We start from the raw sequence: 21,314 nt of genomic DNA, 5'->3' as shown, positions 1-21,314 counted from the left end.
CCTTTGTATCATATGCATACTGTTTTTTTTTCTCTTTTTTTTTTTTTTTTTTTCCTAAAAGCCATGCAAAACAAAACAAACAAAAAAACACTCACTAACCTTAGCTACATATACTCCTACATTAAATACATATTGTGTTTCACTAGACCTTTGAGCTGTGAAAGGCCCTTTAACATTTCCAAGTTGAAAACAGCTTGCTTTTTTATACACAGCATGTTTAATGTCAAGCTGTCAAAGCTACCCAGAAGTGTCAAAACCCCAGATCCTCCTAAAGCTAATGTGATTCAGGTGCCCATTTGCATTAGCCTGCAAGGAAGTCCCACACTGAACCTGCAGCCTCTCACCTTCACTTTGATTATCCAGGATAACCAGCACAATGGGAAAGCATTATGCTGGTCTGGGAGGTTTACTAAGCCTGGGCCACAGCTGCAAGGCACACTGCTCCTTTAGAGGAGTGCTGGGTATTCTCTGCATGAGCCAGAGCCATGAGACTCAGAAGGAGAAATAAAGATGCCTTGACAATAGCAAAACCCAATTTGCTTTTACTCAATTAGAGTGCAACAGTTAAACCCCATTTCTTCACAGTACAGCAAGAAATTTGAGTATGTAATTCACTTTAAGGGAACCATCCAAGGACTAAGGCTAACAGGGCCATTCCAGTACAAACTGGGTAAGAAAGTTTCGTCTTAAAAGAAGAAATGGGAAGTTCTGTCCAGAAAAAAAACAAAGCATAAAAGCAAACAATTCATTTTAAACTCTTTCGTCCCCAACTTGTCTTTTTCCCTGGGAACTCTTACGTTTCTGTTGGCCTGATCTCCTGATCTGTCCGGCAGATTAAAGGAAGCTGTACCAGCTTGATGCAGCCCACATGCAAACAGTCTCCTACAACATCTTTGAAAGCATTACCAGATCATCACTTGCACACTGCCTACTTCTGCAAGAATTCAGCTCTATTACAGCACAAATTTAGATCTAAGTGAAAGCTTGTTACTGAAGTAACTTAGAACTAAATTTAGAATGGAAAGTGAAGATTTAATTAACTAGCTACAGCAATGTCTATATGAAGTTAACGCCATAATACCACAGTCCCCTGTAAGATAGATGTTAAAATAAATACATTGTAAAACAGTTCATTGAGATTCTAGTAATTCCAACTTTGAGATGCAGAAATGGAAGAGTTATGTTAAAAGGAGCCCCTAAACCATTGTTCATTTAAATCAATCTTCTAATACTCTTGAACTTCTAACAAAACTATTTTTTCTGTTGTTCTCTTGTCATCTTCAGACAATTTAACTTTGGCAGTTAATTAAATTGAAAAAAAAATAGATTTTTGGATTTAGTACTTAATAAAAAGGTATATTACCTCATCTCTTGATGCAGAATCAATTTCAGCAGCCAATGACTGGGCTTTTGTTTGTGTTGCAAAGAGATTTTTAGCTTCATAAAGACTCAGACTAAGGATCTGTCCATTAAGATCATCATTTTGGTCACGAAGTTTCTGATTCTCCTATTTAAGGAAGAAAAGACATTCCTTTTAAGTTATTCCTACAAGGATTCATAAAAAAAAATCACAGCTAGTGTGGATGAGATACAGTAAGGCTGCAAGCTCGCAACTCTCTTACCAGTGGCAAGTTGTCCCCACCTAAACTGCAGGTGTTTCCTAGGTGCACAACTTTTATCTCCTGTACAAATAAATCCTAGACGAATGCCAGGCACATCCTGCACTTAAAGGGGAAGCAGGAGAGGACACAAAAACCTAGAAGCAGCATCCTAGGATGTGCAGCTATAGGCATTTTTCAGAGCAGTCCTGCACAGTTCACTGGGACTCACCAAGGGACTGTGAGGCCCTTCCCTGCTCACCTGCTTCAGCCGTTTTATTTCATGCTCCATTTCCACCTCTCTGGTTTTGGCATTGAATTCACTCACACTGGATGAAGAACTTCTCCCCCGTCCAGGACGCTCACATTCCAGCTTGTAGAGCTGCAAGTGCTCCAGTTCCTTCCGCAAGTCCTCAATGAGCTGCAGACACACAATAAGGCCATGTCTCTCCAGTCTCTGCATAACCAGCCCTCCCTGGCAGCAGCCATCTTTTTGCTGCACCTTTGCACTGTGACAAGAGCACTGTGTAAGCCTGGTCAAGGCCAGACACTCCTAAATACAGCCTCTTGCCTTCTGTGGAAGGGCAAATCACCTACACTGTTTCAGAGCTGGAAGAGGCTCTGATATCCAAGCTTGGCATCTGAGAGGTATAATTCTCCTTGCAAGCTTAGAAAAGCAATCTTATGGCACGCATTCAAGACTTCAAGTTCTCAAAGAGTTGTAAACCCTTTGGGATTGTCATTTATTAAGTATTCTTGCAACATTCATCACCGTATGGGTATCCCTCCCATAGAAATACAATCCAGTAATATATTCACTGGATGTTGTATTTTCAGTGTTCATCCTGTCTGTCTATACTTTTTCAGATGGCTTCCATGCAGATAAAATGCAATTGCCTGATCTTACAACCCTCCTCACACCTACCTCCTGCGTGGCTTCCCTCTCCTTGTTAAATTCCAGTCTGTTCTGCCGCAGCTTATCCATCATTCTCTTGTACAAATCCATCTCATCCTTCAGTCGCAGACTAGTGTCCTCCAACCTGTCTGACATGCGTTGCCTCTCCTGGAATAAATGGGGGACTTCACAGCTAGCTTGCAAATGCAAGAGCCATCCTCAGTTTTACAACACAAATCTATAGACACATCTATATTACATATAGACAGGTAAACTGGCACATGTCTCAGGGCATTTCTGCCACTAAAGGTGACCAATGCTCCAATCCCATTCATATTCCCATTTAGGGAAGGCCAGTTACAAAACCAGAGCAAATCACTATAGGAGTTTGCCTTTGCACAAATCAAGCTGCTGTCAATTTGCACTTGACATCAAGGACTCAATCAGCACTCGAGAGTTTCATTACCTCATCTAATCTCTCTGTTTGCGATTTCAGTCGTGTGACAGTGCTTTTCAGCTCACCATTTTCATCTTCCAGTTGCTGAACCCTGTATCAATAATACAAGTCTTACAGCAAATGTCTCTTCAAGAATACAGACATACAAAACAACATGCTCTAAAAAGCTATTTTGCTTGCACTTGACAGAAAGACCAGTGAAGAAAACCTTTCTAATCCTGGCATTTTTATCATGAGTTATTGGGTTCCTTTTTGTTTGTTTGTTTTTAGGGCCAAAAATGCTATGCTGACATGCGATTTCTTATATTCATCACAACTGATATCTAAAAAGAATTAAGTATAAAGAAATGAATACAGAGACAAATGTCTGGTACAGCTGGCCCCAACTCCCTCCTTGAATCCATGCCTAGTAACCAGCTAAGCTGTCTACATGGGCCACATGTATAAAAGCACTAATGTAAACCACCCTCTATGACCGGGCAAAAAAGGGTAGTAGACATGCAACTGCATGGCTACTCTGTAGAACTATTACCCTCTAACCACCGGTGCGCTGTCTGGGTGTGATCAGCCTACATTTACATACAGAAGAAAGAGGAAGAGAAAAAAAATGTACTCTGTCCTGGGTGGGACCAAGATGTTTCTTACCTTGTGTTTAGCAGTTCAATTTCTGTGCCTTTCTCTTTTTCATACTTGCTATATGCTTCTCGATGTCTCTTTATCTCTTCTTCCAGGGTCTGTTCTGCTGATGTCTCTTGGTCTTTCAATAATTCTTCCAGCTCATGAACTCTAAGGAAGCCAAGTCTCATTTTCAGTAGCAGATTCATACGTATTTAAAAATAAAAAAATGCATGCAACGTCATTGCCTGCTTCCCTCCTCACTTCTTTATTCCATTCTACTTCACCATCTTCCTCAACATTTAACCTCTCCCAGTAGCTCTCTTGGTATTTAATCTTCCCAACATGCACAGAATTAAGTAGTATCAGTTCATCTATTATTCCTTCATTTTCAGTCTCAAGAAGTCTATCTGTTCTCCCCAGCACCAGCCTACTGTTCTTCCTATGCACATTATAAAACCCAATGGTAACCTGCCTTATAACAAAAGAGCTTGTTCTATATGAGTTAGTAACATCTCTCTGCACTAGAAATGTGCCTCTGTTTGCTGAAAATTCAGCAAGGCAGCCCTATTCCACTTCTCACATGAAGCCTTGCTTTGTTCTATCAGTATTGAGGCAGAAAACTCGGTCACATTTTACAGGTAGACATGTTCTTTCCCTCCAACTTTGTTCTAGCACTGCTGTGACATGATAGAGAACTGGCTCTGTGCTTCATTACCTGTGAACTAGCTGCGTGTTCTCTTGTTTCAGTTTGCTCTTCAGGTCACCGTTTGTTAGGCTATCGTTCTCCAATTCTGTAACTTTTTTTTCTAGGTATGTTACCTGGAAGGGAGAGTGGAAAAGAAGAATTGAGAGTCTGAATCTCTTCATACACCCCTGCACCTTTTCTAATTGACATTTTGCTATGGTAGCCATTTAAAAGAGGGTATACTTCCCTTCAAGGTGATCAACGCAAATACACAGTAAAGAGGTACCAATACAGTGCCCCTAGATCTGTACTTCCATAGCTCCTTCATTTTTGTGAAAAAGAGTTTTAATATTAATGGAATAGCTTAGACAATTTGAATGAACTACTTCATATCACTGGTAACTGTGAGAAAGACAGCTTCCTCAATTGATATACGACTCGAGCAGGATTTGGTTAGGTACATTAATTGCAATGCACACAGCTTCTTACCTTTTCAGTTATATCATTATCACAGGAGTCTATACTGTCTCTGAACAGGTCTTCTGTGCTGCCATTACTGCTGCTGAAGTTGCTATTGTGGAAGAGCTGTCTGAAAAATCAGAAGGATAATTATTTTACTTGAGGAAGGAGGAAAAGGAGTGTAGGTGCTGTCTTATAGCCTGGCTTTGCACTTACAACATCCAATGCTAAAATCTGTGCAATCATTTCAATGACAATTACAACTACTTAAGCACAACTCTTACAAGAGACTGGTAGCTAAATGAAGTCATACTGAGCACAACCAATGACATTAGTTCCAGAGTGTAAGCTCTCTGTTCTTTTTGATAGGACCTGTCACCAGCATTAGCATTGTTTTAAGCCTGCTTAGCTTTATTCACACTACATACCAAGTTATATTTGCCTTATTAGAAATCCAAAGGTTACCACTGTGCACTGGTTGGTACAGCTAATCTAGAAATTTTCATACAGTAAGAGCTTCTTTAAAAACAGGAAAAAAAAAAGAAATTTGAATCTCAGTTCCCAATAGAGAATACTGTCAGAATACATAATACTGGAGAGCATCTAAAATATTCTTGAAACTTCCAGCCCTACCCAGCCCAGGGCTGGTTTATTCAGCCGAAGGAAGACCACGACTATGTATGTCCTTTCCAAAGGCATGCTCTTGCTATCCTTTGTGTTTTAGCAACAAAAACAACAAAAAGTCCTGTACTATGAGGGTGAAAGAAGCAGTAGCTAGAATGATGGAATAACAATTTAAAGGAAAACAACTGACAGACAACCGAGCAACTGTGTTCTTCTTAGTAGAGCTCTTCCCAGTCCAGGGACCTGCTCCAAGACTAGAAGTAACTTCTACATTCTGTAACACTGCTACCCAAATATAGGCCTCTTTCCTTGAAAGCCTAGCTTGCTTTACCAAGCTTATTCCTCCTCTCTCCTCCTACTCCCAGTTATGGAATTGTTACAGCTGATTCCACAAGTATTCAGAAAAAAAAAGTTGAAGACACTTACCTTCCAAAAGCTGTGCTTGATATTTTCCTGTTAGGGCTACAAGGATACAGAAGGCATGATACAGGAATTAAACACTTATTTGATCAGTGTTGAATTCAATCTCAGTTTAATCTTCAACTGAATTGCACAATGAAACATACTATTGACTTTCTTAGTGAAAAAAAAAAGGTTCTGTGAACGATGTTCTGAGACAACTCAATCAAAATCTGCAGTTATTAACAATGTGAAGATGAGTGGAGCCACAAGTTACTGTGATCATTAATATGTCAATCTGCAAGTACTGTTATATTTAGCAGAAATTTGTCAGTGTAAATCAGAGTGAAGCTAACATTAGAAACATCACAAAAGGACACTGAGTTAGTAACGGATGTTTATTTGGGATTCCCAAATTTCAGATGATTTTATAAACAGATAGGTTATCCTTCACCATAATGTTTCCCAGCTCAGCACAGAAACTGAGATGCTCTCAATTTTTAGTTTCCTTTTGCATCTAAAGACTAGTATTATCCATAGGAGGGACTGGATTCCAGACAAGAGCACTAGAACCAAATCAAAATATCCAGTTGCATCTCTTGACAAAATGCCACATCTCTGGGCGCAAAGCTCTGTATTAGAGCATCACCCTCTTTCAGCCAGGTATGTACAACCTCACTCAAAAAACTACCAAAGGTCTAGCTAGGCATGGTCTGGGTTTTAGCAGAGTCCTTGCTAGGGCAGGAACAATGTTCCTATCAAGTACGATGCTACTGTGTCATCAAGGGAAGAAGCTCTGAGCACTGTACTCTGAGCCAGGGACTATGTAGACCGGCAGGAGTTACATTCAGTTTCTAGAGGGAGCTAGAAGCTCACCGAATAATCTCCTTCAAAAAACCCATCTGATTGTTGGAAGTGAGGGATTCCTTCTAAGTGCTCAGCACAGCTTAGAAGTGGTTGGAGTAACAGGGATAGAAACGTAAGAAAAGCTGAAATTACAAAGAGCCCCAAAGTCACTTCTGCCCTAGGATTCATCATTTTTTCAAGTTCCCTTTAGGAGGGAAAAAACGCCACAGGACTGAAGCACTTCTGCTGACCAATAGCTTCATGAGAGGTATATGTAAAGTTATACACATTAGCTAAGGATCTGCCAAGATCATTCCTTCCTACCTGGAGAAAAACAAAGCTGATCGTAGATCTGCACTAAGCAGTACCGCAGACCCCACTTCCTGGGAAAAAATCCTGGAAATATCACTCTCACTCTGTCATCAAAGAGCCCATTGGTTGAAATGTTTAAGGCATAGACAGCATTAATACACTCAAGACAGAAAAAATACTTATTACTTAATGAGGAACAGCATATTTGTTCATGCTAGATGTCAAGGTCTGACTTTCTTACTAGAAACAGCTGTTGCAAGAGCAACACAATGTGTGTAAGACCGAATGGGACACAGGGAAGCAGAGAGTTTTTCTTCCTCCCCTCCTGCCAATAGATGGTTGTATTTCAAGGAAGCATTGCTAAAAGCAGTGCAATAGGCTGCTTACCTGTTTGCTTTCAAGTTTTTCAGCCTGGCTTCCAAATCGTTGAGCAGATTTATCTTTTTGCAGCACTGTGAGCAGTAAACATCCAGTAACTCGCTGTTATAAACATGCCTCATTTTTCGGGGTGTTTGGCCAGCACTGTTTGCAGGAAAGGAGAGAGATTACTGGCTATAGTAACCAACCCTGAGCAGGTTTTGCCTCTTGGCTGTGTGTCAGAATCGCAGACGAGAGATGTGGGGAACCACCTCTCTCCAGGGCCCATCTGTCTTAGAGGTGATGATGAGGAATGCTCATTTAAGGGCAATTCTAATTGACCGAGTTGAGGCTTTCCAGAAGACATGTTCTGGGTATCAGTGGAAAGAACCAGTTTGGACAACTGGAAGAACAGCACAAGATGCACAGAGCCCATGCGATACATGTAGCAAAAGCAGCTACAGTAGTATGTTCCACCTCAGCAGTGTCCCCCTTTCTCTTCTTGCCTATCTTGCCCCTGCGTGGCATGCAACCTGAAGGCTCCCTCATCCAGGAGAAAGGCAGGAAGATGAAAACAGAGTAGCCTGGCAGGAAGAAATCACGTGAAACCCCGCAGATGGTAAGGGAGAGGGAACCCTGGAATGAGGGGGTAGGGAGAGGTGGACATAGGTCTAAAGAGGAGATAACAGTAGCTCTTTGCATGATAAAGGGAAAATAAACTGAAATAAAAAAAGACCAATCATGGCATGAAATGCACAGAGCCCCAGGAATGGAAAGGACTGCATAAGCTTGAGAAAATGACGGATGAAGAACACAAGCCATTATCATGAAAGGGCAGCACAGAGGGATGCTGGCTCTGCATGCATCGTGATGGCAGCGGTGAGGCTGGATCATGGAGGTCCGTGAAACATGGGGTGGCACGCCAGGGTTGCATGTGGAACAGTGGGATGCAGTGAGCTTGTCAGCAATCAAGCACAAGACCTTCATGCACTAGTGATTCGAGTAGACAAATCCTAGTCTTCAACATGCTTGGCTCTTCCCGAACCCTGCTCACCCACTCCCTTGCTTGGAGAAGGATTTTAAATCAGCAACTGACTCAGTCTTAGGACATAAAAGCTACCGAGAGTGTGGTTACATCCAGGAACTGGTGGACTGTGGCAGCATTTCCAGCTCCTAACAGACAGCAACTACTTGCTTATGTTCTCAAAGACATTCTAAGTCAATATAGATGCTTGTTTCACACCAGACCGTCTGTATACAGAACTTCATCTTACAGGATAATATTAAGGATTTGCAGTATTAAAACACTAATGAGGAACAGCTCTTGCAGATCTTCTCTCCATTGCACCAAGGCTAGTGCATAGCACTAGGTGCATAGCACTAAGCTGGTATCTGACTTACAGCAGGTAACTTCCAATACTACCCCCTAACTGTGATACCTGCTGCTTGCAATCGAAAGAAAACTCTACAAGCAGAGCAGCAGTTATTTCGGCAGAACCCAACAGTAGCTACCAGAAGCAATGTATTTGCTATAACTCTGATTATCAAGTGTAGTCTGTCAATTGGAGGGCAGAAAACGAACGGATCGTATTTTTCTTTAAAGGCAAGTCTATTACCACTGGAAATCCTGGTATGGTCACCCAGGCTCAGAGAAGAACAAAAAAAATGAAAAAAAATTTAATGAATAAGGAGCAACCTGGAAGATACAGATGAGCCAAGGTCAGAGTAGGCGTTGGTTCTGGTCTCATCATCAGGGCATGGGCTACTGGGAGTAAAATCCACATCATCTCCTTCCCCATAGTCTTCAAACTGTTCTTCATTACTTATCAGAGAGGCGGTGGAGTAAGTGGAGAGGTCAGATGCTGCAGAAGGGTTGTGAGGACTTGACCTGAAACAAGAGGTCAAAACGTCTGGAAGGCTGACTTTGATAGCATCTAACCTCACATGGAGTCTTCCACTTTTCAGTTTGTCCCCTCATTTGAAGTTGTAGCCCACTAAAAAACTGAAGTGACAAACGTACCTGATGTGCATTTGTCATGGTGTCTTGAAAGACAAAAGCATGAGAACCTACAAACAAGCTATCTGTGAGACGGGTTTGCATCGACACCAGCCACTGCAGTTTAAATAGTACAGCTTCACAATCCTCAGCCACCATTTCCACAAGACTGCTGCTTATGGGACTTCAGCTGATGCAGGAACTGTGCAGACGTCTCCAAAACGCATGGGGCAGTGAAAGGGATGTGTGCAAGACTGAGGCAGCCGCTGCATTCCACAACCAGTTCCCAGTAATCTCCATAAACCCTCTCCCCCACCCCGTGAGCTTCAGCCACTCTCTTTTGTGTGGCCAGAAACAGCTTCAGCTCACCACGTGCCAGACGAGCCTGGAATGAGAGTCACGAAAACCAGAGATGTGACCTAATCGAGGCTGGATCCCAGCCCTTCTTTCTGTCATGACAAAATGTATCTTTCAGAGGAGATACGGACCCCAAGAATCGGCTGCTGTGTTACCACAGAATTACCCAAGATAGTGCCAAACAGGTAGAGAACAGCAGGACCCCGTGACCTGAGAGCAACCATGCAGGTACACAAACCTGTGCGAGGATCAGCAGAGCCAGGCAGCCCGAAGCAGCTGGCAGAGCAGCGCCGAGCACACCACAACTAACACACCACGACCAATACGACGCCTGCTGCAGGTATGGTAGCTCCCAGCTGAGGCTGACCTCCAGCAGCTCACCCATATCATCTCCTTGGTGTCTTTTCTGAACCTGCCTTGAGCCTCCTAACCATGCCCTGCACTTTCTGAGAACAGGGAGATTCCTCTTCCTGTAATACCATGCTGGGGAGCTGTAAACATGAGACACAACCATGTTGCTTTGGTGGTTGGCACAAACATTATTTGTGTATCTCCTCCCTTCAAAAGAAATTAGTAGAAGAGGAAGCCAGCCAGCATTACACATGTATACTCTTCTGTTGCTTCTGTTTTGAGGAGATCCATTACAACCTGCACTTCATTTATCTAACTTACGCTAACAGAAATTACAGCAAGTCAAGCCTGGCACATTATCAAAGGATGAAGATCATGAAAGATAGGAATGATCATCTAGAAATAGAACAAACTTTCATTTAACAAGGCTCCTTGGCTAGGAGACGGCTTAGTGAGAAGCTTGACATATCACACTCATCTATTCATAAAGAGCTGCTGTGCCACAGGCATACTATGCATTGATGAAGACTTTGGGCAACTACAATCTGCGTAATTACAACTGCAGTGCTTTCATCTCAGTGTTGTTACACTAAATCAATTTAGGAAGAAGCTCCTCATAACACTTCCACCAAGGTTGGAGGCTGATGATGAGGCCTCAGTTGGGATGACAACATATAACTGTCAATAAAATCCACACTCCTGCACAGACAGTCCTTGAACAGCACCACTTGCTAACAGACTGCTGTTTGGCAGCCTGTTAACCCTAACACTTGGCTAAGTCTTACAGTTGTCCTTTCTTATTTCTCTTATGGCAGCTACACTACAATCAGTCACCACTGCTGGACTTGGCAGTGTCGCTTAGAACTTTTCATTGGTAAGCTTTGCCAAACTCTAAGCTGCTTGGGCTGAAACAGGCCATGGCCAGGATGGATCCTGAACTCATAATCAGCCTCAGACTGGAAAATTCCTAGGAGTTGCTCAGTCATTTTAAGGGAGTTGCTAAAAGAAGCTGGTTTTCCCATTCTAACAGTTTCTAAAGGAAGCTTTCAGATTGCCTGTGTTTTTCTAAAGCTACTTTCTGTTCTTCAGAGCAGGACTTTGCCAAGTGCTGACACACAACTGATGCACAATCCACCTGCTTCTGCAACAAGCAGGTATCTGGGTTGAGCCAAGGCAGAAACCTCTCTTGTTACTTCTAATACAAGAGCATGAAGCTTTCCAAATTTACCAAAGCTGAGTAGGCCTTGATGGATAAAGCAAGATTTTTTAGTAGTAGCACTGTAGCTTTTAGTAGTTCCCAGCCTACCCAGATGGAGTTGTACAGGATGCACAAAGTTCCATCCCATCCTCATTCACAATTATGAATTCCCCCCCGAATTACGCAGTTTGGAGGAAAGATACTCATTTCAAAAGCAATATGGGTAAAAGTCAGCCACTGCAAGGGTGGGTGCTTAGAGAGAACTGGGAATGGCAAAGTAAGGAGAAAAGTTTGATAAATGGCTGATGAAGAACTGGAGTTAGCTTGACAAAGTCTCTGGAGTTGCTAGGGCAAGTGGGAGAAGGCCAGATCTCAGCTAGCTGAGAAACTCAGGAGAGCAGGAATGAGGCTGAATGGAGAGCACCTGATTAGGCCCAGGAAAGAGGACAACTGCCTGAGCAAGGAAGGAAACTCAAGAGGCACAAACCAAGAGGACAAGCCAAAAATAAGGAAGAAAGGGCAGAGGCTTATAAAGCAAGCCCAGGTGAGCTCTGTCCTGTGCTACTCCATTAACTCAGTGGAAAGCAGGATTACACCAGTTTGGGTCCCTTCCCCTGCAAGTCAGCATTTAACAGCATCCCTGGGTACACACCTGTAAAGAGTCAAGTTAGGATTACTGAGACACTCTTGTGTTAGCAGCAAACTATGGTTACACACACACATGGCAGGATACCTTGTGTTAAACACCAGTTACTGTTGAACACTAATGATCATGGAAAATTAGAAACAGAATTAATTTGGTACATGGAGTCACAAAGCAGATCAGCAGCGCCCATGTCTTCAGATACCTAGACATAAAAAAGGCTAAAGCAACATCCTCCATATTGTGCTACGTTGTGGAAAGATTTGTTTCAACTCCAGCACATAAAGGGCAGTAACACAGAAGATCCTAAGTTTGTGGGGATGCCAATAAAGCGATCCTTTCTGGAGATGGACAACCCAACGTTTTCACTTTGACACACAACACAGAAGTTCCATGGGTGTTCACAGAACACACCAAAAGAAGCCTGGGCTGAGACTGTCTAAGCCACTTAGAGGCTCTGGAGATCTATCATCCTTATATTTTAAAAGGATATCAAGTTTCTAAATCCTTCAGGCATCCTCAGCCTCCTTCTGGAGGGATCAGTCAAATAAAAGCTTTTTCCGCCCTGGCCCTTTTACAAATGCCTCAAAACAGAGCTGTCATGAGGCAAAACCACCACTCACTTGTCACCAGGCAGGAATAGGCCACCAAGAACACCGTCCTTCTCCTCGATCCGACACACGTCGGAGGCCTCCGAGCTCTGGGCACTCTCGATGGCACTGTCCATGTCAGACTCATGGTGAACCTCTTGCTGTGCTAGTGTCATCGTGTCGTCATCAGGAAAGAGCTCCGACTCGCTGTAGGCACCTTCGCTGTCCAGGTAGGCACAGTCCTGGATTTCACCACCCTGGAAAAGAAGAATTGGGAGGCAATTCAGATCATCCCCCAAGGCAGCTAAGAGGATACAGGGGAAGCAGTAACCCACCCTCTGGATGCCCTAATAAGCATGAGTGGTATTAAAGCCATAAAACAAAAAGCTTGACATGCTTTTCAAAGGCCAGATCCTGCAAGCCCCAAGGGCAGCTTGCACCTTCCACATAGGAGCTTGATCACTGCCCCGACCTGCTGTCTCTTCCATAGGAGAGATGCAAGACCCAGTTATAACATGCAGTCAGTTTGGGCCTAATTTACTGTCAAAATGCAATCAGAGTAATAAATATCCTCAAAGGATTTTTAATCTGAGAAGAAGCATCCTTTGCAAGAAGCTTACTGCAGGACCAACTCTCAGTTACTTCACATGTCATGTATCATCAATTAAACAAAAGCAACCCAGATAAGTGTAACACCTTACTCTGTCTTCACAGGTGGGCAAAAATCTGTATTTTGGAGGGGGTGGGAAGTTGGCAGGTGTTAAAACATTGCCACCACCAACCAAGACTTACCAGGAATCAAAGACACGAGAGAGTGGCAGGAGGGAGACAGGCAGAGTTAAGGAAAAGCCCCCAAAAGCCCCAAAAAGCACAAAGCCATCTGTTCCTTCTTCCTGGAACCAGTCTTAATTAAGTACTAGCTAAAGTAAGACGTCATCCTTATTGCTGCAACACTTCCCTGTTGCTGCTCGTCCCCTCCCTCCCCCTCTTGCCCCATGAACATTCACAATAGTCAGGACAAGCTGCTTTGTGTTTTCTTGTCCTTGAGCGACAAACAAAAAATTCTTAATTGAGAAAACGAAGCCTAACATTTTACTCCGTCCTTTGTCTGGTATGTGACAGCACAGTACTGCTTTGGCAGTTCCCATCCAGCGAGACACAAGTTGCTCAGGGCTCGGCAGCGACGCACGCAAACGCTCTGACTCGGAGCCCCACTCCAAAGCTCACCTGCTCATTCCACAGGCAGTTTTACCGCTGAACTACTGCCAGCAAGTTAAGGCTTAGTTTACTGGCACAAGTAACAAAGCATTTCATTCACAGAAATAGTCCATATTTAGGTCCAACTGTCCTCCTGCCCTGCTCCTTCCAAGAAATCCCAGGGCAGCGGCAGCCTGGCACCGCTGACAGCACCAGCTGCCCTCCTGGCAAGCATGTTTGCTGGCATGCTGTTACAGAGGTGCTGCTGGCAGTGCCATGGCTTCAGGCAGTTCCCTGCAGCCTCTGGGCACTGCTATGCTAGTGCCATGGGGGATTAAATCCCCTGTTATAGCACTTGTGGTGCTCTACACCAGTGACACCAATTTTTCTTAGTCATTTTTCCACCTCAGCACAGTAGGAGTCAGCCATAGGCTGCAGGTTTTTGAAATCTGCAACAACTGCTACTGGAAACGCAGGTCTTGTTTTCCATGTTTTCCTGAAATATTTTTACGACTGTGAAAATTCCTAGCACACTGATGATTAAGAAATTCCAGAGCATCCCCACTTGCTCAAGCCTAATTAACTAATGAACATCTGAGCAGCCAAAAGGACAGCTTTACCTGCAGTGTTTGGATCTCCAGACAGGCACCCAGAGCAAATATCTGGATGCTTTTCTAGCTGACTTCTCAACAGGTCTTTCAGGTACACAGGTAACACCAGTGAGACACTTCAGCACTGTACAGGGATGTGCCCACATACACACGCTTTCTCCCCCTTTTCAGTGTCAGCCTTAGTAAGCTTGAAACATTTCCTCGGTACCATTGCAAGACATGTCCGAAAGGTTTTACTTTTGGTCTATCCACGTGGTATTTCCTGAAGCCTCACTGCCTCATGCAGTCAAACTTCCAGCTCTGAGCCAGCACCACACCTTCGGCGTGGGCACGAGCCCTCCTCCGCAGGGAGCTGGCTGCTTGGCTGGCGACTGCCCTGCTCCTGCTGCAGCCCCGGGCTCTTCAGCACATCTTCTGACCCGCACCTTGCACCCTCAGAAGCAAGAAGGGGCGATCACAACTGTTCTTTGCAAAGTGCCTGGGGATCCACAAACAGCACAAGCAGTAAGACCTTTTTAATAGGTATTGGAAAAGTAAAGATTGTTAAGAGCAATTGAGATGTTTCAGCAGTATCCAGGAGAGTTTATTTACTCTAACATTTCCCTTAAGTGTTCTGCTTTGTGCTAAGCCCCAGAGGCACAGAGCTCCCATTTCTCTTTAAAAAATTAATGCAATTAAGCCCTGACTGCCATTATGGAATTGCACCAGCTGGTAAAAATCTGATCCAAGATGGGCAGAGAGGCACGGAGCACACAGCAGATCCCTGAAGTACGGGTTTGCAAATCAAGGGAGGAGAGAAAGAAAGGACTCCTGCACAGCCCTCCCTCCCCATCAGCACATCTTTTCTGGAGTCTTTACAGCAGACGAATCTCACTGGTATTAAACAAATTAACACAAGAAAGTAAAGGTCAAAAAGAGCATGAAAGACTCCGTTCTTGCTCCCTGTAGGTAACACCACGTTACTAATAATAACATCCTAGATGCTCTTTAAAAAAAAGAGCATTAGCAATTAAACATGCAGTGTCATCTATAAAGACTGAGGGCTCACTTTTCTTCTCTGTCACTTTCTGTCAACCCAGCCATCACGTATTTACTGGTGTTAGAGTTCTGATCCATAGCTACAGCACAGATCACACTGTACCCATGCCAGTTAGTACCATGCTTTCTTTTTCAAAGCCTAATCATTCTGCTCCTAAACATTTACTTCCAAGCTCCGTGGAAAAAAAAAGAAACAAGCTCTTTGAGGCAGTGACCCTTCTAAGCCCGAACATCTGCTCTACACCACTGAAACACCTCACTGCCCGCCTCAGAAGCCCTTCTGGAAGCTGGCCCTCCTAGTACCTCCTCCTAGTACTGTCCCTCTCCAAGTACCTGGCAGCCACAGCACTGAGGCCCCCTGCCTAGGCACACACTCAGCCCTTCCAAAGCGAGCAGCCTGACAAAATGCAGCCCTGCCAGGGAGGCTCAGCTCCAGGTGATTCACATCTAGGTGCTCGAGGTCCTTGCTTCAGCAAGCTGTGCACAATGCAGACCAGATACAGCCACTGTGGGGCTGAAGCCTGCGTGATCATTTTCTGTGGGTATGATCTATATGCTCAGCTGTTAAGCAGTAGGAGATCAAGGCGGAGAACCACCAGTAATAACGTGGTGTTTCCAGGCACGAGGATCTCTCTGATGTGCACAGAAATCCTGTAGAGCAGGGGACGTGGGCAGCACCACTAAGGCTCGCTCGGTGAAACCAGCCTTAAGCGCAGCTGTCCCCGTTACACAGGTACCCAGCCACAGGAAGTTTTCCTTCTGTGGCCTAAATAACCAGCAGAAGAATAACCTTTAAAGCAAGTACAACAGGTTAAGAAAGCCTCTAGTACAAGAAGTCAGAACCGGGGCATGTCACTACCAACAATACACCGGCATCCACGCTTTGCTGACTAAGGCTGCAAAACATTTATTTAAAGGGGCAATTGTTCAGCGATCACAGGTTCTCACAGCACCTAGTTTCAATGCTGCCATCTAGCACAAGCTGTTTACAGACCACACCTACGGGAATGAAACTCCTCCTTTAAAAAAAAAAAAAAAGAGAGGCGCCGAATGCACCACTTACTGTCTCAATTTACTCCTTCATGGGTAGGTACCTACAGGACTTCATGTCCCAAATTAGAGCTTGGCAAAACCCAACATTATTCAGGTAGCCTTAAAAGAGCTGGCGTGAACCTAAGCAGTATGTTAAAGATTAGGAGACACTTCTGTCCTGAGTCACTTGTTCTCGGTGCACATGCATAAACTGAAACCAGTAGGAGAAAGCAGATCTGACGCCCTGAATATGAATCACTGTGCTTCTCGTTCTACTGGGCAGCTCCCTTCTTCCTTGGCTGAGTCAAAAGAGATGAAATTGTTGCGCTTATTATCTTGAAATATTCACATTAAAAAAATAAAGTTCAAACAGCACCAACACAACAACGCTGTGGGTAGCACTAAAGCAGCAAGTCCTTTGCACTTGAACTGGATGCTCAAGATGTCTCCAAGTGCTCCACAGGCAGCAGGCCAGGCACTCGTACAGCAACTGCTGAATATTCAGCAACAGTTTGCTCTATAGAAGCACCTGCTGCCCAAAGATCTGAGGCCACTTCACAGCAACTAATGAATTCCCATCCTCAAGAGAGGCAATTGTGTGGCCGCATTGAAGCCAGATGAGTAAGCACAGCCTGCCTGCGCGCAGCCACCCCGACCAGAAGCAGGAGCCAGGAGCTGGTGATTCCCATGGGCTGCTCTGGTCCTCGCGGGGCAGGAAAGCAGCGCCAGCACCAGGTGGGTAGAGGAACGCATCTCTGCCTTGCCTGCAGTGGCCTGGCCGGGCTTTCCCAGGTTGGAAACAATCCCTGGAATACGCGCACAAAGCAGCTGAAAGTAACTGGGCTGGCAGACAGGCTACATGGCATGCCTACGTCAGTACACGCATGCTGAAGAGCGATCCTAGTTAAAATTCGCTCCCACCACAGCCAAATCACCAGCACCTCTGACACTTTGACAGACTATCCCTCATGCCATTCCAGAGCCAGCAGGGAAGATGAGATGATCCAAGTCTTCCCCCCAAACGATTCAATTAGCAGGAGCCAGAACCACCACAAACAAGAAGTGCCTTGTATGCTTCCCTTGCCAGGACCATGCCCTTCCCCTGCACCCTTTAGACAATCCGAATCCATTAGCCATGGGACAGATGCAAGCCTGGAGTCCCTGCACCCTCCTCTTCCAGCTTCTTCCCAGCACAAGTGCAGGAAAAGTCCCCCACCACAGCTGGAAGGGAAGAGGCACCACGTGGAAGTGTGCCAGGCTTGGTGGGCTCAGAGAAAACACTACTTACTGTCGCACATCCATCATGGAGAAAATCCCAGGCACTCACCTTTATGTAAGCAGCCACTGCGTTGGGAGCGTTCGTCTAATTACTGGGTAATGAAGAAGGCCGTGAGGCGTTTCTCACCAACGAATCTAGAAACACACCACTCCCATACAAATGGTTGCGTATTTACACTACGTTGGCTATAACTGAAGCACAGGTTCCTCCCCCAGCATATTTCCTTTTCAGCGCTTGGGCAGAGGCTGGGAGGTGCCGACACATCCCTCGATCTGACTGGGAAGGGGACAAACTATGTAAGAGGAAAACGCAGAAGCGCTACGCGAGACCATGCTGCTGTGCCAGCGTCCCCGAGGAAGCTGCTGGCTCTCACCCACGCGGCTGTGGCTAAGCACAAGGCTCGGGGCTGCCCCACACCTCCTGCTGCAGCATGGAAAGAGCTGCACGTTTCCCCACATAGCTGGGGGTTTAACACCTCTCAGAGGGTTCAGCATCAGTGTGCAGAGGATGGCTGTTTTACTACGCTGTTCAAATAAGAAGCCACAACAGGGCCACCCATCAGTTTGTTTGTTGCAATAGCTCCATCCAGCTGTTTAGTTACTCCAGTCTGATATTTGAAGCCCCATTTAAGGCAAAATTTCATGTGTTCCTGCTGTGGGCATTGGAAGGGATTTCTAGGGGCAAATTTGTTCTCGAGATCTAAATCTAGCATGGAGTGCAGGACAGCATCCTGGAAAGCTGTGCCCAAGCTGGGGCAAGCTGTGCATGTGCTGCAGCGTGCTGCCAGACATGCAATTTTAATCTGTGTGTAAGGTAACGTTTGGATCTCGCACAACTGTGCGATTCATGGACAGCAGGGTTGGACTGCACGCCCGAGCTTCAGCCTCTGGGCTGTTGACACTGAACCACACAGGCAGGGGGCAGAGGTTGGGAAGGGCTGCTTTGTGCACTGGGTAGGAAGCCCATGCTGAGGAGAGAAGAGAGGCAGCGTGCGGCTGGAGCCAGGCCGGGAGGAGGCAGGGCTGTTTACACTCTGCTACCTGTCACGTTAATTGGCCGTAATGGACGTGCCAGCCCTCATCACCACCCACAGGGTCTAGATCTAAGCGCTCCTTTTCACAGGTCATCGCTAATGCTCTGGAAGTCTTAACATTAAACGACTTCAGCATACAGATAATTTGATCCTCCAAAGGAACCAATAAAAAGAAAGGCTCTTTCCCAGTACTTTGAAGCTGCATCCCATCGCTCCCTGGGCTGCTTCTCCCTCATGGGCTATCAGAGGCTCATCAGTCCTCGCTGCAGGTTCAAAGCAGGGAGCGTCCCTTTGCAGAAGAAAACATCCCAGCCTGCAGCGTTAGGAGCAGAAGTACAATTCCTTCACCTTCAGCATGGATGGGGCCAGCACATCAGCTGCAGAGTTCAGAGAAAAAAACCACCAAACCATTTGGCACTTTGCTCCAATACTCATCAGGGTTCTTTTAGCTCCGGGCTGCAAGGCAGCTTTCATTCTCTTTCTCATACCTAAAAAAGCAGAAGTGTGAAGTGGCACCATGCTGATATGCTGGTCGCTGTCACAAATGTCACTTGAAAACTCCTAAGGTAACCACTCCAGTAAGAGCAGGGATGAGACCTAATCACCCGAAGAAGTCCCTGGTAACATCTCTAGTATGATACGCTGTCTGTGCAAGCTGCTAGACCCCTGGTGCCACGACCCCTACACCAGAGCTACCGGCTGGGACAGCCCACAGCAGAAGCCCCCGTTAAATACCCAGCCTGGGAGCAGGGTACCCAGGGACAAGGGCAGCTCCGTGCCAACAGGAGCGGGGGTGCTGCAGCCCCTGGTTCAAGAAATGCTGCTCTACACCTCCAGAAACAGCTCGTGGCATTTGCCTAAGAAGCTCTGCATAGCAGGTAATAAGCGTGACATAATTAGCCCTCTTGAGAAGTCTCTGCCTTGAGATGAGACAGCTCAATTTGTGAAGTCAGAACAGCAGTAACCGGGAGGGAGCACACAATGCTCTTCTTGGGGACCGTTTCTAGGACCGATGCTCAGGCGTGCCCCTGCAGCCACAGTGCCAGAGAGACCAGCACCAGGACACTGCCAGCAGTGCCATTTACCATCAATGTCGGCATGGACAGTTGGTGACAAAATTAGAGGCCGCCAAGCCCTGGGCACCACGTGGCAAACCGCAGGGCAGTGTCACAATGCGTGCGCAGGCACCACAGAGCTGCAGCTCACAGCTAGTAGGCAGTCGGGGTCAGAGGCGAGCTCAGATTGGGCTATTCTGAAGCAATCCTAGAAGTGAACACATCTCTGCATCACAGAGCTGGAAGCTGCTTGCAAAGAAGTGTCTTTAGCCTAAGTATTTGCTTTGCAGTTCAGTTCCTTAATAACCGAGTCTGTGAGTTACAGGATGCTCCTTGCAAGTAGTTGTTTTCTGCTCAGGAGGCAGCCGAGCTCACACAGTACTTGTTTTCCTTGACAAGCCTCAAGGTCACCCAGTTGGGTAGATGGTAAATAGCAAAAAACCTGCATCATACTTGCCTGCAGGTGCTGCAGGCACATGGGTAAGGCACTCCGGGAGCAGACCCGGTGCTGCTGCACACCACTGCTGGGTGAGGAGGAGGGAAAAAGCCCTCCAGGAGCCACATTAGGCACAGCATGAAGGACGGGAGGAAGCACGCTGTCCCAGGCACTGACAACTCTACCTATCTTTAAGCTTATACAGGAGCCCCGGTCAAAATCCCTTTCCCCAAAGAATTTGGAAACTACACTGTTTGCATTTCTTTGCTATACTGCAGCAAGTCTGGCCTCCAGGAAACCCAGGGAAATAAAGCCATTGGAAGATAAACAACGAAATCAGGATTTTTGCCTCACAAATCATATTTTTGCCTTCCCACCCAGCTGGGTTAGGTTACATTGCAGTCTATAGTGAGGAGGAATGGGAGCGATTTCAGGTCCCAAGGGGTGGAGAAACATCCCAAGCTCCGGCAGCACAGTAAGAAATCCAGCCATGCTTGCTAATGAGTAGTTTATGTTGGCAAACAGAGGGAAAGCATTAAGGATGTGGCTTTGCTCTAGCTTATATGGAAACACTTCCCAGAGCCCATTGGTCAGTCTGAATACAGACAAGCCCAGAAACTAGCTTACCCTGTGTTTAAGAAATACCAGAGAAGCTCTGAAGAGCTCTCCTTTCTGAGGAGGAAGAGCTCCAGGACCTTGGCTGCTCTTCAGCTGGTGGCTGAGCAAACCATGGGTTAGGGAGTCTTTGTTGCAGGAAGAACTGGAACTGCAGCCTGCAAGTACTGAACTTGAAAAATGTTCAGTCCCCCCTCTGTATATAAAAAGCTTTTTTTTTTTTTTTTTTAAATAAAAGACAGACTCACTCACCCGCTCTTTTGTTTTCTTATAATGAAGTGAGTTATCTTTATTTGTAGATGGGCTTCACTTTATTGTTTTTTGAAGTCTGCCAAGCACATCATAGTGCTTGAAACACGACAAACACAAGTTAATATCCCAGCGATCGTAAACTCTGGCACGTCCAGCAGGCTGTGTTTTTTCACTTATATGGTAAAATACAGAAAAGCACGGCTTATTGTAGAGTTTGCAGCTATGCACAGGCAGGGGATGTTTCTACTCTTGAGCTGCACAGACCAAGCAGACAGGAACCAAGAAGAAATAATTGCTAACAACATTAGTTTGTACACTGAAAACAAGATCCAAAGCAGAGCCGTAGTGAAAGACCCCCTGCTACTAACCAGCGCTAGGAGC

At 45.4% G+C, this 21,314-nt stretch overlaps 1 protein-coding gene across 9 annotated transcripts in view; it reads right to left on the bottom strand.

Annotated features, from left to right (window-relative positions):
* The window catches only part of RAB11FIP4 (RAB11 family interacting protein 4), a 125,474-nt gene that overhangs the window by 9,626 nt on the left and 94,534 nt on the right, over positions 1–21,314 (bottom strand). For 5 of the 9 annotated variants that reach the window (XM_040530306.1, XM_040530313.1, XM_040530311.1 and 2 more), the window contains 11 exons: positions 12,419–12,642; positions 8,947–9,138; positions 7,281–7,415; positions 5,763–5,798; positions 4,743–4,842; positions 4,284–4,387; positions 3,596–3,736; positions 2,960–3,041; positions 2,524–2,661; positions 1,861–2,019; positions 1,364–1,507 (listed from right to left, as the gene is read on the bottom strand). In XM_040530306.1, the coding sequence (XP_040386240.1) occupies positions 1,364–1,507; positions 1,861–2,019; positions 2,524–2,661; positions 2,960–3,041; positions 3,596–3,736; positions 4,284–4,387; positions 4,743–4,842; positions 5,763–5,798; positions 7,281–7,415; positions 8,947–9,138; positions 12,419–12,642 (1,455 nt within the window). Of the gene's footprint in view, positions 1–1,363; positions 1,508–1,860; positions 2,020–2,523; positions 2,662–2,959; positions 3,042–3,595; positions 3,737–4,283; positions 4,388–4,742; positions 4,843–5,762; positions 5,799–7,280; positions 7,416–8,946; positions 9,139–12,418; positions 12,643–15,564; positions 15,586–17,590; positions 17,666–21,314 lie in introns of those variants that run through there. The other 4 variants (XM_040530307.1, XM_040530315.1, XM_040530310.1 and 1 more) reach the window with 3 other exon arrangements.

Source organism: Cygnus olor, chromosome 18 (assembly GCF_009769625.2).
Source record: "Cygnus olor isolate bCygOlo1 chromosome 18, bCygOlo1.pri.v2, whole genome shotgun sequence".
Classification (NCBI taxonomy): domain Eukaryota; kingdom Metazoa; phylum Chordata; class Aves; order Anseriformes; family Anatidae; genus Cygnus; species Cygnus olor.
Note: the sequence above shows the minus strand (reverse complement) of the source record. Positions and strands in the feature narration are given on the sequence as shown.